Source organism: Nipponia nippon, unplaced genomic scaffold (genome assembly GCF_047370975.1).
Source record: "Nipponia nippon isolate SJK-2023a ecotype South Korea unplaced genomic scaffold, ASM4737097v1 scaffold_11, whole genome shotgun sequence".
Classification (NCBI taxonomy): Eukaryota; Metazoa; Chordata; class Aves; order Pelecaniformes; family Threskiornithidae; genus Nipponia; species Nipponia nippon.
The window spans coordinates 6287328-6304663 of record NW_028262302.1 but is presented as its reverse complement, the minus strand read 5'-3'; the positions used below and the strand labels follow the sequence as shown (position 1 = coordinate 6304663).

The 17336-nt window shown below is 42.3% G+C and overlaps 1 protein-coding gene across 7 annotated transcripts in view; it reads right to left on the bottom strand.

Moving 5' to 3' along the window:
• TTLL5 (tubulin tyrosine ligase like 5) overlaps positions 1–17336 on the bottom strand; it is a 151590-nt gene that overhangs the window by 47511 nt on the left and 86743 nt on the right. For 5 of the 7 annotated variants that reach the window (XR_015702251.1, XR_015702252.1, XM_087747363.1 and 2 more), the window contains one exon: positions 17115–17269. The exons of the other annotated variants lie outside the window; for them this stretch is intronic. Coding sequence is in view for 3 of the 5 variants with exons in the window: in XM_087747363.1 (XP_087603489.1) it covers positions 17115–17269 (155 nt within the window). In the remaining 2 variants the exon portion in view is untranslated. The remainder of the gene's footprint in view (positions 1–17114; positions 17270–17336) is intronic. 7 annotated transcript variants of the gene reach the window in all.

Here is a 17336-nt window from a genome sequence, read left to right as displayed (position 1 = left end):
TTAAGAATAGGAAGAGGTGACTGTCTGTGTCAGCACACGCTTTCTGAAGTCTATAACAAAGTGATTACATAAAATATAATCGGGGGGTGGTGGTGGAATACGCTCAGATCCACAAAGAGAGAATACTAGCATGAGTTACTACCTATTGCAGAAGGAGCTGACCCAGTAACTATATGCTGCATAGATGAGACCATCCTATCACACACATTGCGGGGAGGGGGGGGGCGGGGGGGGGGGGAAGAAAAAAAAAAAAAAGCTACCAATGCAGAGACTACAGATAGATACTACACACAGATACTACACACAAACCATGACATACAGATTTCCAGCCATCCTAAGAGCAGCATGGCATATTGGCACCAAAGCAATCCCAAGGTTGTGGTGCTGGCTGTTTTACAGTTAGCTTTTTTGGAATCCCTGCAAGCCTCACAATGGTCATACAATACCGTATTTGTAGTGTAAAGGGTAAGTGCTATTTTTCCCCTCACTCCACTGGTCACCCAGCTTCCTTAGAGGTTATGGAAGATACTTTCTGGAAGTGCTTATGTCAACCAAGGCAGCACAAATTCCTAGCAATGCTCTTCTCAAGCTAAAACTGACAGAAGTTTTCCAGGCCTGTAGTGTTCCTTCTAAGAATCCTCCAGAGATACCCTACTTGCAGAAAACTACTTTTCAGAAAATAATTCTGCCCTAAAAACTCACAAGGTATTTTTCAAACATATTTGCTGTAGTTTTTTGATAGCTAAAATGCAGCCTATTTAGAACAGAACAGCAGGTTCAATTTTGAATTACATGTTATCAATTTTTAATACAGAAAGAGAAAATATTTTAGAAAAATCTATAGCCAGCACTGGAACAACAACAAAAAAAACCCACCACATAAAAACAAACCAAAAAACAACAGTGCACCTCCTTCCCAAAACTTCCTATGCATCTGTCCCCCTCTATTGCCTCCAGAAACTGGTGATGACATACCAGGACTGGATTATAAAGAACTGCAAGAAAAGAGTGGAAAGACTTGTTTTTATAAAGCCTCACCTGGAAAAGCAAGCTCTTCAAGTACTGCAGAGCAAGAACCTCCCCATTTTTTGGCATTTTGTTCTCCAAGGATTAATACCACAGAAATGTGTTGCCTTGCCAGAAGAGACTATTCCAGTTTACAACAATTTTGGCCTCCTTGCTGTCTTTTGTTTTAAGCTATAGAGAATACAGTCCCCATTCCACTCCTAATGTTGTTCCATAAATTCCCACCTCCTATTGGAATCTATCTACCTCTTCGCCTGAAAACAGAGCTCAGTCTGCAGCGTTTCCAGTAACCCAATGTTTCACAAGAAAAATCACAGAGGAGGTCACATTATCATAAAGAAGTTCAGTATTCAGTGGAATAAACTGAGTTACAGCATCTTGTTTCTGGCAGAGAAAAGCTAAGTGAGGAAAGGGGAAGCTCCCAGCTAACTGCCTGCAGCAGATACAGCAGTGAGGGGTGTCTGTTCTTGCTTTAACAGAGGCTTTATATGAAGCCTTGGTTTAGCCACCACGTTTCTCTGTCTCTCCTTATTTGAAAGATGATCTGGTCCCTCTAGTCTCAGTAAGGAGTTCTGGGGCATCATGGATGTAAATCTCTGCCTATTTTACATGGCCATTACAGAACAAAAGATTAAAATTACTATGATTATTTTGGGAGGAGACATAAGGCAGAAGAGATGTGAGGAAGCAGTAATTAGAAAGGCAAAGAAAACAGAAGTGAAATAAATTTATTACTCTAATAGGCCCAAGCAAGTGCAAGGTGCTTCACTGACACGTGGCACAAGGCACTATATCTCAAAGGGTAAAATATAATAAAGCAACACTATTGCTAATGCCCACACTCTTGGTTTAATTAATTTTCTTTTATTTTCCTCTCTCCATCCTGGCACTGTAAAGAAGAATGCAATGCATGAAGGCTGTGGGCAGAAGTGCTGCACAGGGCTGAAGCAGCATACCTGGCAGCTGCTAAAACAGAACTTCAAAGTCTCAGCTCCCTTTGAAAACCCATCAGGCAAGAACCACTCCTCCCCTTCAGCTTCTTTAGGAGCTGGTACACTTAACCACTTCAGCATGTTTGGCAGTTCTACAGCCACTTCCAAAGCAGGTGGTGGAGTGGAAAATTGCAGGAGAGCCCCAAATCACTCAGTTGTCTCCCTCTTTCCCCAGCAGGCAGCGACGCACGTGCTGACCAAGCAGGCCAGCTGACAGACCACAATTAAGCACAGAGAACACTGAATTTGTGATTACACCTCTGAAACTACAGAAAAAGGCCCAGGCTTACCTCAGTAAACTGGGTTGACGACATCTTTCTCCAGGAAACTGCTAAATCTGATGACAGACAGCGTTCGTCATTAGAGGAAGATGAGTAAAAGGATGTTCAGGTAATTATGTTGTATAATACAAAGAACTGGCACACTCTAAAAGGCAGTTCCCAGACTTGTCTAGGATTTGTTGAAAGATCCCCCTCTGTCAGACCCTGTCTGCAAAAGATGCTCAAGTTGCACAAAACCTACTTGGATCACCTAGAGCTTGAAGTCTTTTACTTGAGATTTCTGCCTCGGCCTACAACTGCAGGCTAGGAGGTAGACTGTAAGCACTGGTTTTATTTGCAGCACCTAGAAAAAAGCTTTTAGATTCTGTCTATTTGAACAAGCACCCATATTTGTGATGTCTCCTCCTCCAGTGTGGACAGACAAGTCTATGATGCAGTTGTGCCAGCTCTGCTGGTCATCCCAACTGCATACTATATCCATCTTTTCCCCTCAGGGAAGAATAGGGATCTAGGGATGGTGCTCTTTCCTTAGGGATGCAACTTTGCTTGATTCCTTAATGACTGATTTTGAGTAGGCCTTTCCATTGCTAGGTCTTCTGGACTGTATATGGGTGTTGAATATTTCTAATGACTCCGGAAACCAAAAGCCAAGAGCAGGTATCTTCAGAGAGGAAGTGCAACAGCTTTCATAGGAATTTGTGGTTAAAGATGAAAAAAAGTTATGCAATCCTATATTCCAGTCCAACCCAATCCCTTTTTCTAGAGCCAAAATGGAATTGTTTCCTACAGCGTACAGAGAAAATTGTATAATTAGTCAGAAGCTCCCAGACTCAGGAACACAGATGGGAACCATGGAATGACTACCTCAAGAATTTCACCAACTGATTGCATGTAACACTAAGCATGAGCACATCAAAGATGCAGCTGCAGATGCTAAACCCTTATAAGGACAGACTAAAATATCCCAGCCACTTAGTGGAATAATATCCTTTCAAGAGTCCCCTCCTAGCATAGATAAGGCACATCAAGAGGGGACAATAACAATAGTGTCCAGTGTCTGATCAAGAAATATCCATTATATGCCACTTCTTTATACTTGATGCCTTTCAGCAAATGTTCTAAATAGAGTAGACTTTTCTCACAAAGGCCACAATTGGTACATTTCACAGAAAATGACTCTGCAGTAAAGACAAGTAAGAGCCCAAACATGGCCTCCAGGTGGCTTGAGCTGAACATAGTAACGTTTGCAAAGAGGTTAACCTTCATGTTGTGTACTGTGTTTATGGCTCTCTAGAGACTAGTTGCAGTCTAAGACAGTAAGCAAGCTCTCACATAAAGGCGAATAACAGACATTAGAAAAACCTGAAAGTAAATGACAAGCATAGCTGTTACCTAGTTTTGCTACCTAACAATATACACCATAAACACTAGAGTGAGATTTTGATAAACAAGATGCAAACAATCATGCATTCTGTAACAACAAGCAGAACAATTCACAATCTATGAAGTTATACGATGTCACAAATTTAGATAATTTCAGAGTGAGACATGCAAACAACAAAATATCCAGCACCACAGTTCTTTCCTGTCACAGAAATGCTCCTCAGTAACACAAGCCTAATGTCTATACTCACATATTCAGGTTCTGTAATGCTTTACAGGTCATAATATGTTAACAAAGAATTCGTTCTGTTTAGAAAATACCAATAAAGTAAACCACTGCACTACATGAATCATATTCTGTCCCCTAATGCCTCAAAACAACCTAGAAATTCGCACATAACTTTCGTTCTCTTTACACAGGTAGTAGAGAATACTTTCATATTTAAATCATTTGGGCTAACATCAGCAGCAGGAAAGTGGAATTTCAGAAACAAATGAAAACATGACTCTGATCTTCGAAAAAAACAAAATCAGTTACACAAGCAATGTCCCGAACAGAAGGACAAAATATTTAAATCACTAAAAATGGATTGGATCCAAGTTTCTTGAAATATACCCGAATAATGCAATTACTAAAATTGGTCTTTCAAAATTATTTTACCTGTACCAATTTCATTATTTTATTTAATAGAATAATTTTTAAATGTATTATAGGCATTTATTTATATAAATTAAAATAAAAAAATAAAATATTTGTGAGCTTTAATAGATAACAGAGAAAGTTATTGTTCCTGTAGATTTTTAAGGAAATTAATTCCACATTAAAACACAGCTCCTTCTTGAGGGTTTTCAAATTTGAAGAAAGATTAGCAAGTTCTCAATATTCAAAACCAAACTCTATAAAAGCATCTGTTCCGAAAAAATCTTAATAGGTAGCCTTTATTGGAACTGTTCATAAGGGATAAGCTCTAAACTTTCTTGGGGTTTTTTTGGGGGTTTTTTTGTAAGGAATTTTGAAACCAGAAGGCTAGGAGGATTGCTGTCAGTAGGAACCAAAATCTCACTCTCTTGGAGAATATTCTGGAGATATTTTATGCAGTTCTTTCTAATAAAGAGATGTGTTTATCAATGCACCTCATCTCAAGAACAGCAAAGTCTCTGAAGAATCACTTTTGGGGGCTCTCGGAGTTTCAAGAGCCTTTGGCTTAGGTCTTTCACATACACTTGTCCCTGTTGATTTCTTCACAACAGATGAGATTGTATTCTTTGACATGGTGACTGCCTGAGTTGGAAAGCCTTTAAATGCTGTTCAAATTATCATCCACCAGAAGATATTTACAGAGCAGCCAAAATCTTTAGCATCATGAGACTGTCAAAGAATCTTACACCCAAGCGTCTTCTAGTGGAGCTGAGATCAGAAATATATTGAACAGAACACTCTTTCTAACAAGTTATTTCAAGTTTTTTCTAACACCACAGTTTAAGATCTTTAAGGACACAGGCATGGGAAGTAGAAGACACTACACTGTAAGCAGTATGTTGTCTTCAATGAATATTGGGAAGTTCTCATTTGAAATTCAGAATTATTGTTTATAAGTGATAGAAGCCACAAATCCTAGATACTTATTCATCAGTATCATAAAATACCAACATAGGTGTCAAACCTGAGCTTCTGACTAATATAAAGGATATTATTCCATTTATGCTGTTCTGTGGCTAAAATCTCAGAAAAGAAAAATCCCTGAAAATGGTATATTAGTTGTAAAAATAGATGTGGATCTGAAAGTTCAAACAGTTTCTAGCAATACCAAACCTTCATTGGTATGACTGTTACCTCCTTGCAGATTTACACTCAGTCATCAGCAGCAAGAAACAAAATTCTTAAGCTTACTCAATTTCCAGTCTCAGCATCTGCAGCTTTTCAAAATACTAAGTGAAGCTGACACCTTTACTCATCAGCATCTTTATCCCAGTATGAAAAAAGAAACAGATGGTCCAGACTTAAGGTTTCCTCCTCCTCTTCACACAGTCTACCAAACAAAGTTTTCTGAGCTGGATTTTGAAGAAAACTCAATTTTCAACACTGAAGACATTCACAGCCCAACTTGGCTACCTTCTTCACAGAGAAGATTATAATCTTTTTTTTCAGCAGCATCTTTATGCATACAAAGGGTTAAGACCACATAAGCCACAGCCCTTTTGCTCCAAAGGGTGACTCTTGCCCAGGCTAAGCATCCCTGACAGACAGCTGCCAAGTAGCATGTGCAACACTGCCAGATAACAATCTTCTCAGACTAACTTTTTAGGCAAGTCCCATGTGCCAGATAGCAGAAAGATAGAAAGAGCAGTGGAAGACATTTACTGAGCCAGACGCAATCTGAAATTCAAGCAGAGAAGCCATGCAACATCATGGATACCATCAGCTGGAACATAAACAGTGTCTTTGATAAGGCACTCTCACTTTGAAATTCCTTTTACTAAAGGTTGCTGTCTCAAGGCCAGTTTTCAGTAGACTTGGATCAGCCAGGCTGCCTTGGCCTCTCCCCACCTGGTTTGCTGTGGACAGTAATTGGATGAGAAATGTTAATAAGAGTTCAGCGAGTGCAACAGGATAGTGTCTGGAAACTGTGGTATCTTTAAGCACTACCTAGCTTTTTTGCCCCCTTTTTTTTTTTTTAAGAGGATATCCATCTTTCAACAATCGTTACAGAATGAAACCCTAGAAATAACTGCTCATGATAAAGGACTCTGGATACATCGATATTTCCATCCTGACATTGCAAAGCCTACCTTTGACAGTGTACTTAAAAATCTTTGTAATTGGCACTGGTTCTGGGCAATCCAATAGCCAGCTTTCTTGAGCCACCAAGATGCTTTCTTGCTCATCACCAATCAAGTCCTCTTACCCAGAGTATTTTGGTCAAACTACTCACTGGCTGATAGTATACAGTGTTGGGTAAAGACTAAGAAAGTACTATTAACCACGGATGTTACTCATTATTATAATTCACACTATTCCCTAAACAAAAAGCTAGTGTTCCACAGTGGAGTTCTGGTTGCCCCAACTTCTTCAGATTACACAATATATATATACACACTTCAAAAACCTATGAGCTAGTGAACAGGATCACCAAGCAAAGCTGTCACCACATGCATAGGGAAGCTGAAATATTTTCTGACTTTTTTTACACTTTTTTCCCCCCCCCCTCCCCCTTTTTCAAAAGAGGTTTTTGTTAAACACTGGAGCCTTGCATGGCTCACAAACAGCTGCTGCTTGATACCTGCAGCCCAGAGAAGCCCTGGAGAATAACAGGCTGTCATGGAGCCAACAGCATACAACTCTCAAACTCTTGTGTCAGCAACAAAACTCCCCCAGTGTGAAAGGAGGGGAAAATGAGGTGACAAAGCAGGATCTTCATAGGAAAGGCTGACTAACACTTCCAGTGATAAGAAAGGGGTTTCTTTGTGCTTTTCACAGGGAATTCCCATTTATATCACAAGATAAAACACCAAAAAGAGCATCATGCTCATCCTGAGCAAGCCAAGCTAAAGCATGACCTCGGGCTGGATGGAAAATGTGAACACGCATTGGCGGTGAAAACTTCACTGTACAATGGAAGGTAGTCCCAAAACAAAGCCTAGCAGGAAGGAAGACCCTTTGGCCCCTTTTGTTACCTCCTGCTCTGGCATTTGTACTTGGTCACTGAAACCCTTAACTCATCTGAGCTTGACTCCAGGCCCTTTGGCTGCTGACTTCAGAGAGTTGTCCAGGGACTGCCCCACATGAGGGCTGGCTTCTGGAAAGGCTTTCCACATGGATCTCAGACCACACCCTGCTCCCAACATCTGACAGGCTTACTGAGATAGCAAGATACTCCTAATTCAATTTCTCTTTCTCAGCTGTACAAGACCAATGTCTTCAACACAGCTGTTCAAGACCTTTGCTCTCACCAGTAACCAATCTTCCTAACACTACCCTCTAGACACCTCCATTTTCTTGAAGTGAAAAGGTATAGGGCAGACCTTGAAACCTCCAAAATATTCACAATGAGTTCAACTTCATGCCCTGGAGAGCATGAGGCAAATGAAGGAAAGGTTGCTAACTTGTCCTGTCCTTCACAAGCCTGGGTTGCAAAGGGGATTTCCACTTTTACAAAGCAGCATTCTGCTGTGAGTCTGGTAGGGAGGATACAGAACATGTAGCTCTGAGATTTCAAAGTGCCTCGCTGTGACCCGCAGGAATAGCACAGTTCAAAGATGGGCCCATTCAATCCCTCTGTTCTTAGGCCAGATGGACCTGCCCTAAGATCAATGCCAGAAAGGACGCTCTTCTGGGAAACTTCCCAATGCCCTTCTCAGCTGCACAACTGTGAACTAATTCCAACAGCTATGGCACGGTAGCACAGCTTCCATTTCTACCTCACTACCTGCAAGACCAATCAATGGACAAAACTTGAGGTCCCTGTGTGAGGAAGAGCCAGGGATGGACAAAAATATTGCTAAAAAAAAATTAGGAAAGGGGAGAAACCAGACATTCGTGGGATTCCCTGACAGCTCTGTGCAGAAGGAAGGGCTGGGCTGGAAAAAACAGGGCTCCAGGTTCCTGCCAAGCTGTCTGAGGCCTGTCCTTTCCAAACAGCTCAAAGAAACAGCCAACGCTCCCTTGTAACCCTTTCAGAACTCCTCTAGAGAGAAAGGCTGCTGTGGCTAGATCTGCTCCCACAGAGCACAAGACTACAGGGGTCCCCTCATTCCTAGAAGGCTGTAAGCAGCACAGTCTGTCTCCCCCATGAGACCTACTGAAGTGAGAGCTATGGTCACATTAACCCTCTGAATACCACTCTGGAAAGCAACTATTTTAATGGTGATTGGGAGGTTTAAATAAATGCAGAGGAAAGGGAGATCTGCTGGTCACTTTGCAACATAAAATACCTAGAACCTACACAGGATATTTCAAAAAGACCTAAAGACCAGGAATGGCTGGGGGGACTTTATGAGTCAAGTAGTGCAAGACACTAAAAGATTTCAACTTGTTCTATATTGAATCAGATGCTTATTAGAACAGAAAACAGCATGTGACTTCCGTCACAGCCAACAAAATCCACTGGTGGCAGCTGAAAGCAGGAAGAGGAGAGTTCACTGGTGAGGAAGGGAGGAAGGGGGAGGGGAAGGAAAAAAAAATTGTATCACCATGAACTGCTTATACCTGTTGCTCAGTTTTACATTTACCACAACAGTTAAAGAAAAACTACTGCATATTAATAAAAAAATTCAGTGTTTAGCATGCTCACAAGCCAGCAAGATATTAGTATATGTAAGTTATGAGTTCGAAAATAAAGATACAATAGTGTTACTTACATAAAACCAATGTTTTACTCCTACTTGATGTACTGTTTTCATTTCTTGTCATTTCTATAAAGACAGCCAGACAATTACTAGAGTGCTGGGAAGATTTCCATTTAGAACTTGAAAAGAATGGGACTGTTTAATTTAGGAGAGACAAATAAGAAGGGAGATGATAGAAACATAGAGAATAAATAGTGCAGAAAATAAATCATGCATTTCTGTTTGCCTTCATGTAATAAGGGTGCAGAGACTTTTGGCAAATTCAGGGAAAGAAAATTAAAAAAGGAAACTTTTGCATAATACGTAATTCACCTGCGGAACTCACTGCTACAGCTCAATGAGACTACAGTTTTTCCAGAAAGTAAAAAAAAAAATATGATTAACAACAACATCTACACTAGGATGTAGGACATCTGTTCCATGTAGGACAGAAAGTATTGTGAGAACTACAAAGCAGCTGTTAAGAGGCGGAGGGTAAAAGCAAGCTTCCCCCCTAGACAGGGAATTTCACTTCTGCCCATCAGAACATTCTCTGTGCTTCTACTGAAGATGGTGGTGGTAGTTGCTCCGAAGCCCAGGACAGGAGAACTAGACAGATTAGCAGCCCAGTCCAGGATGGCAAATCCTGTATTTACATTAGGGTAAGGTCAGTTTGCGGGGCAGCTGAAATGAGAAAACCCAAAACCATTACGCAGTATTGGCTTGGGGGAAGGTATGAAACCCCTGTCACTCCCCTCCACCTACCAACATGGCCTGCTTGCTGGGAATAACGGGAAAGATCCTCATACCTTCTCTGAAAGGAAGTCATGCAGTCAAAGAGAAACCTGCTCCCCTCAAATTCTGAGAGCTATTTGCAAAAACCATAATTGCCCGAGGCCAGCAGACACAAGTAATGCAGACATTGTGCCCCCCTGTGCTCAGCTAGAGCCAGTCCAAGGGAGGCCTCAGGCCACAGCTCCAGCAAAGCCTCCCAGAAGTAGCTGAGCGGAGAGGCCGCACTCACACAAGCCCGCTGGTGCCCCGCTCTGCCCTGCTGCAAGGCCCCAGCTCTCGCCTCCAGCTCACAGCCCCAGCACTGGCTCCTACGCTCTCCCTGCACGCGGCCCAAACCCCCTTCGCCTCTGGAAAGGGTCCTGCGATTAATCTCACTTATTACCTCGGAAAAGTAACAGCGCGGCGGCTGCCAGCCAAGTCCGACTCAACAGCGTCTGGGGAGCCGAGGCTGCAGGCCCAGGCCTCAGGCTGTCTGGGCAAGTCACGAGCTTTCCGCCTTTCCTCTCCCGGAGGCTCCAGACAGACAGAGCCAAGGCCTAGCTGTGGGAAGCAGGGATCCTTCAGGACTGTGCCAACCCATGGTGCTGAGGCTCAGGGCAATTTCCGAGCAGGATGGAGAGTAATTGGACCTGCCATCACAAGTTTCTTTAGTGTGACCAAAATATATATAGAAAAAAAAAAAAAAATACAAGGCAAGCCATGTATTTCTGAAGTTTTAGTCGGCCAGTTCACTTCCACAGTTAACAAGTTGTCACTGGTGACCCTGGGAGATGTGTTATTAAAAAAAAAAAAAAAGGGTAAGAGGTTGCTGGGGTGGGGGAAGGCTGTTACAGGCACAAATATGCATGGGGCAGAGGAAAAACATGCACAAACTAGAGACAGGATGAGTTGCAAGAACGTACAGCTACCCAGGCAGTGCTTCTATTTTTTGCCGGCCCTCCTCAAGCCTCCTCTGAGCAGAAGGTAATAACAGACCAAACCCCAAATTCGGGGCTCTCAGAAATGCTGCTTCTCAAGGACCGCAGGCAGCATCAGCATGACAGAGCTGCTGAGGAGACACAGACAGGGGATCAGTCATGGAAAAATCACTGTACCCACCCTCAATTACTCCTCCGCCTCAAACAAGGAAATTGAATTAATTTAGGCATTACAGTAAAGAGAAAAGAGGGCAAGCGGTATGAGGAGCAAGGAACAGACACGTGGCTATGCTAGCACAGGGCTGGACTCTGTGCTGTTGGTCTGCTGCTGCTCTGGCACTTCTGTGCTGCTTAGCTAGGGAGGTGTTAAGGTCAACGCAGTTTGCTCAAACCAAACTGAAGGCCTATTGTGTAGCCCTCAGTGCCTGCTGCTTTCTCCCTTCATTTCCTCCAGAGGCATCAGTGCAGCACAGTCTCCAAGTTAGCTCGCACCCAGATGCTGTGCAAACAAATAGGCTTTGACCACTTGGCAAGTGTGGCACAGGACAGCAGTCGGGCAGCCTCTACCTTGCAAGAGACTGCAGGGAGCTTGAAACAAACGATTTGGAAGAGAATAGAGTCACTATCAACCCTTAAGATGCAGAACTACAAGGCAACATATATGTAACAGAGAAATAGATTTATGCTTATAAAAACCTGGCATCAGCTGCCAAGATCCCTGGGAATTCTCTCCTCCTTACTTCTAGCTGCAAGCCCATGTGTAGTTAGCTCTTTCCCACAGCCCCTAACTGCAACGTCCATGCTGCTTCTGCCATGCTAAGCCCACTCTGGCCTAGTTCACGAGTCTTGCAAAAAAGCAAGACTGTCCCATCAACTGCTCACTCTTCTATCATTGTGAGAATCACCTTGCACATTAGCATGTCTCTTGGCTACTCTAGTATCGCTCTTCTCAAAGCTCTTCAGAGCCTGTCTAGTCAGGGTCCAAGCCTGATTTCTTATTTTACATTCCACACCTCCAAAATTTAAAATAAAAACTGAGGAAACAATGAAGCCACTTTCACCTTCCCTTTATGTCAAATGCAGCAAGCTGCCCCTTTAACACAAAGCATCAAGACTGGTGAACCACAGCTAGCCTGTGATAGTTGTCTGGGGTCTTTCTGGCAAAACACAAAATTTCAGTGGAAATAGAGAAGCCACTTACACCAGCACAGAATAAACTCTCAAAAGAGATCAGAGACTCTTCCACATCCTCACAAGTCCAAAGGATATATACTTAGTATGATAAGAACAGAACATCTGAAACCTGGAACATGTAGTACATGTACCCCTAGCAGTAAATGAAACTGGCATGAAGCAGTAGTAGGCGCTAGGTGGGGAAGGAGGCTATAAAGTATCCACTACCCAGCGGAGGCTAAGAAAGGCCAGTGATTAAAAAGGTGGTCCTGGTTTGGGAGACTGTGAAAGCAGTGTAAGATTGTCAGGGGATGTGGCACACGAGTCTTAGTTTGTGAGCTGGGGTGTGCAAGAGAGTGGAGTGTACAATCACTTTTCTGTGTATAATTTTTAGGATACAAATAAATACACATTTGCTATTACAGCAGGCACAAGCAGCTAACATTTTAAGTGGTACTGGATTTCCTGCACCCATATTGTTCAGCTGATTGGTACGTGAGCAGTAAATATATGCAATGTGACCCAGCAGCACCTACTATGGGAGTGCTCTAACTATGCTGTGAATGGGCATGAAGTCTGATTCCTTCAAAAAGCTGCAGGCTTACCGCACATCAGATATTTCCAGAATTTCCAGACACAAGGCATACTGTTTGGGGTTCCTGAAAGCCTGAGATGCCATATATCTGGGTGGCATCTTCTAGTTTCCCACCCCATTCAATACATCCAGGCAGGGAAAAATAAAAATGAAAATACACAAAGCAGAGCCTGTTTGGGAACCTGGACGTATGGCAGCTACGTGCACACAGCCCATGAAGCCCTGAGCAGCTGCTGCTGTTACTACCACTGAGAATGGCACCAAAGCAAATTAGACTTAGAAACCCTTAGATCAGAAAATTGAAAAAGTCTGGTTTTATACAGTTTAACCCAGATTGGACAGCCCACCAACAAAACATCATTTCTCGATGAACCTGAGCACCTTGGCTGAAATTATGAGCTAAGAAGTATTTCGGGCATGTCAAGCAATGAGAAGAGGAGAACCCCTTGTTTCTGACTGCAGTAGCCCTCCCAGGCTGTCTGGTATAATTTGGACTGCCATTCTACCCTCTGATTGATGACAGGGAAGCTTGCTTGCCTGCCTCCCCTAACCAGGTTAGATAAATCTGTCAGAATATCCAAGGACAAAATACATTGAGTACTTTGGAACAGCTAGGTTGATCTTGTCTTTAGGTTTGAGAAAGATGTTATGAAAAAACAAGAAGCTAACGAAACAGAGGTCTGAGAAAACACTGACCATTTCACTGCTGGATTACTGCCAACAGACTGCCCATATGAGTTCTAAAAGATGAACCTGAGCAAGGATGGCTGCTGTTGAATCCAAGGTGCCCACTGAAAACACAGAAATCTGTACCAGTTAGAAAGAAGTCTTTCTCACTAGCTTTGGTCCAGGTCTTGGAGATTAAGTGACCTGCAGAGCCCAAGTTATTCTTTGAGGAGAAATCCACTGTCTTTTTCAAAAAACAAGTGACACAGCAGCTGCAGATTCCAGTGCCAGAAGCTTCTTGGAACATCTACCATCCCCACAACTAGGGATTATGCAACTATTTGCCAACAGGTACTCAAAAGTTAGTGTTCTGGTTTCAGCTGGCATGTTTCTGGTTTCAGCTGAGTTGATTTTTTCTTCCTAGTAGCTGGTATAGTGCTGTGTTTTGGATTTAGTATGAGAATAAGGTTGATAACACACTGATGTTTTAGTTGTTGCTAAGTAGTGCTTACACCGGTGCACGAGAAGCTGGGAGGGGGCACAGCCAGGACAGCTGACCCAGACTGGCCACAGGGCTATTCCATACCGTATGATGTCACGCTCAGTATATAAGCTGGGGGGAGTTGGCTGGGGGCAGCGATTGCTGCTCGGGGACGTGCTGGGCATCGGTCAGCAGGTGGTGAGCAATTGTATTGTGTATCACTTGCTTTGTATATTATTATTGTATTATTATATTATTATTACTACTACTACTGTTCTATTTCATTTTACTTGAATTATTAAACTGTTCTTATCTCAACCCGTGAGTTTTCTGACTTTCACCCTTCCAATTCTCTCCCCCATCCCACTGGGGTGGGGGGAGTGAGCGAGCAGCTGTGTGGTGCTTCGTTGCTGGCTGGGGTTAAACCACAACAGTTAGTTTAGGTTCTGAATCAACAAGCTTCGTTCTCTTAAACACCTGATTTACCTTCATTATGCAACTGAGAATGCTTTCAAGAGAAAGCTTCTTCAAGAACAGTTCTAGTAAGGTCTTGGCTTCAGCAACTGGAAATTAGTTGCATGAGATGAGGCATCATTTTCATATTTGTCCTTAGATTACATTACTAAAATTGTGGTAAAAATTATATATGGGAATTTTAATTACTTCTACTACAAAATATGTAACCATGTTTAGTGCCTTTACAGCAGACTGTGAAAGGGTGACAATCCTGCCTGATGAATAGAGTGAGAAGCTGAGATGGAACTGAAATAGGGCACTGAGACGGGACTAAGGTTGAAGGAGAGAGTAGATTTGGCATAACCTCAATGAACTACAGAGGGCAACAAAGGCAGGGCTGCAGCAAATGTGGCAGAGACTGACAGCCATGTTGTGGTAGTCAGAAGTAAGCCCATGTACAACTTGGAACATACCACCTCATGTGTAGCCCTGCAGGCTTCTTTGTCTGGGGCACAATGAAAGCCTAAACCTTCATTTGAGTGGGAATAGTGTCAATGCTTATAGAAAGTGACAAAAAAACCCCCACACCTCAAAAAAGACACAGCAGTGCAGATCTATAAAATAGCATTTTAACATATCCAGAACTGTTCTCTGTCTCTAAATTACAAACTCAAGATCTCCTTTGCCTTTTGGCAAAGATTTGGCACCTCATCTCATACAGCCAAAAGAATTCAACAAAAGAAGGGAGAACTTCTTTTGAGAAACATTTAGATAAGCCAGTACTGGGAGAATGGGAATTTAGAGAGGAGGAAGATTTGTCAGTAAGAATAGCTTGAATCTTTTAAATTGCAAACATCAAAACAAAATTTTCAAACAAACCTCAGAAGCACTAAAATGGCTTAGATTTACCACAGAGCTATACAAAAACTGTAAGGACTGAGTTTCAGAGGCAGATGTTTGAACTGGAGCCAAGTGCAAGCCAGATAAGAGACCCATTTACAAAACATTTCCATCCTTGCTGAATTCTACAACTGATAGACCAGAACCTTAATGGAACAAAACAGGAAGCCTTTCTTCAGTCATCTTGCACTAAGCACAGGCTGACACCCATCAGATGACCCTTTACGAACCGCTTGCTCCAATGTAACAGATCAAGTAGCAAAAAAGGCATTTACAACACAAGATAGCCATCTCCATATATCATGACCTTGATATTCCTTTTGGAATTCTCTCATTAAATAAAAGTACACAGCTCAAGTAATCCAGCACTGCCTCAAGAATCCCTTTTTTTCATTTCCAGATTTACATAAAAACTTTTAACTCCCAGTATTCTGGCCATTCAATACAAGCAGCCATGAAAATAAAGTAACTCAATAAAGGGTCTTAAGACATCTTTCTGTCTCTTGCTCTGAAGGTAAAAACAGAACAACTGAAGTACTGAAAGACCAAATGGTTCATAATAGGTTTGAAGAGGGAATCTTATACCAGCTGTGGCCAAAGAATTCTGAAGTACTTTTGGATTGCTGTACAAAATAAGACAGAATTTCTAAAGGCATTAAACTATGCATACAATGCTAGATGAGGCACAGCCCTGGAAGTCATTCAGAGTGGAGTTCTGGGCATTAAATGGTGGGTTCTCAGATCTACAGGTAATATATAACTGAAATAGTTTCAGAGAAACCATTAATTGCTGTAATTACAGTGACTTCTGCAGAGTTCTGCAACAGAAGATTTTGACCATGAGTAGTCCTTTTCCAGCCATTTCTGTGAGTCCATGCAGAGCTGCAAGCAGAGTTGGGAAAGGAACAGAAGCTCTAGGACAGCCTGCACTCTGCTGCTCTCTCAAGCTATGTAGGAGGGGAAAGCAGTTTACACCTGTTGGATAGGTTCTTTATTTGGATTAGGTAATAGCTCACCTGGCTGGACTCCAAGAGCAGAATCATCACCACCTCTCTCAACTCTAAACCCCAGAGGCAAACATTGTGCTGGAACAGAAACAGGCCAGGAATTCATTTCTCACATTCCTCTTTAGGCAAGACGAAATGCAGTGACTGATGAAGTAAGAACAATTTTACTTGAGCTTTCCAAATCCCATTCCAGTCCTTCTATTGAAGGACCCATTTGGGAAAGGATGACCACTCAGGTCACATGCCTTCTGCACTGTGTGTCTGCCTCTCTCACCTCCCTCCATTTTCCAGTAGCATTCAGGCACCAATGACAAGAATCAGTATTTTCATGTATACAGTACTTTCCAGTCCTAAACTCATGTGTTGGAGAAGCTCTGCCTCATTATTCTATTTTAAAAGACAAAAATGAAGGCTTAGGCAAAGGAATACATAGTATTTACTGAAGTGGCAAAGGAAGAACTCAAATCTCCAGCAGTTCTAGGCCTGTATTGAGCCGAGTCTACCGCAGCAAGCTCGCCTTGCTCCTAGCTTCCAAGATCCAGAATCCTTGGCGTAAATCTTGCTGCTTTTTCAATCCCAGGAAGAATGGTTTTACTGCAGAATCACAGTCCTCTGCCCTGAGTCCCATAGGTATATCAGCCATAAATATAAATTCCAATGTCCAGAATTAATAAAGACCATAAATAAGCCATCTGAGAAAAACTTTTAGAAACACTGCAAGATGCCGCTCTATCTTTGAACAATCTAAACTTGATATTCAAAGAAAAAACATGAAGATGAGACCTTAGTGGAGATTTCTGCAGTATCAGGTGTAAGTCTGCATCCTGCATATATGTCTCAACACCAGCAAACCTAAATTTACAGATGCAGGGATGAGAAATGGACACAAACAGGCATTTTCCTTTCATTCTACATGTTCACCCATGCCCTTATTTCACCATGAACCTGCCAGCTCTGGGCTCTATTTTCATAGGCCTAGTTTCTAGGATAGTCTTGAGAACCAGTACTAGGCCCTTAGATGTTATCTTCTGAGCAAGAAGCCAAACACAAGTTATGAATGAGCTCCTGAGTGCATTGCATTCTTCTTCAAAAAGCTGGAACAGCAATTTTAACTTACCTGACTGCTGAAGAGACAGATCTTTTGTCAGCTATATGAGCATCTGACTGAACAGCCCACAATGACCCTCTTTTGTTGAGAGGTGACCGGTAGCTCTGTGGGGCGGCTGCATTCCCCTTGCTTATAGCTCCACTTGCCAAGTTTAGGTTTGTTAACTAGAGGGGGGGGGGCGGGAAAAAAAAAAAAAAAAAAGACATCAGAAACAATTAAAAGCCAAGAAAA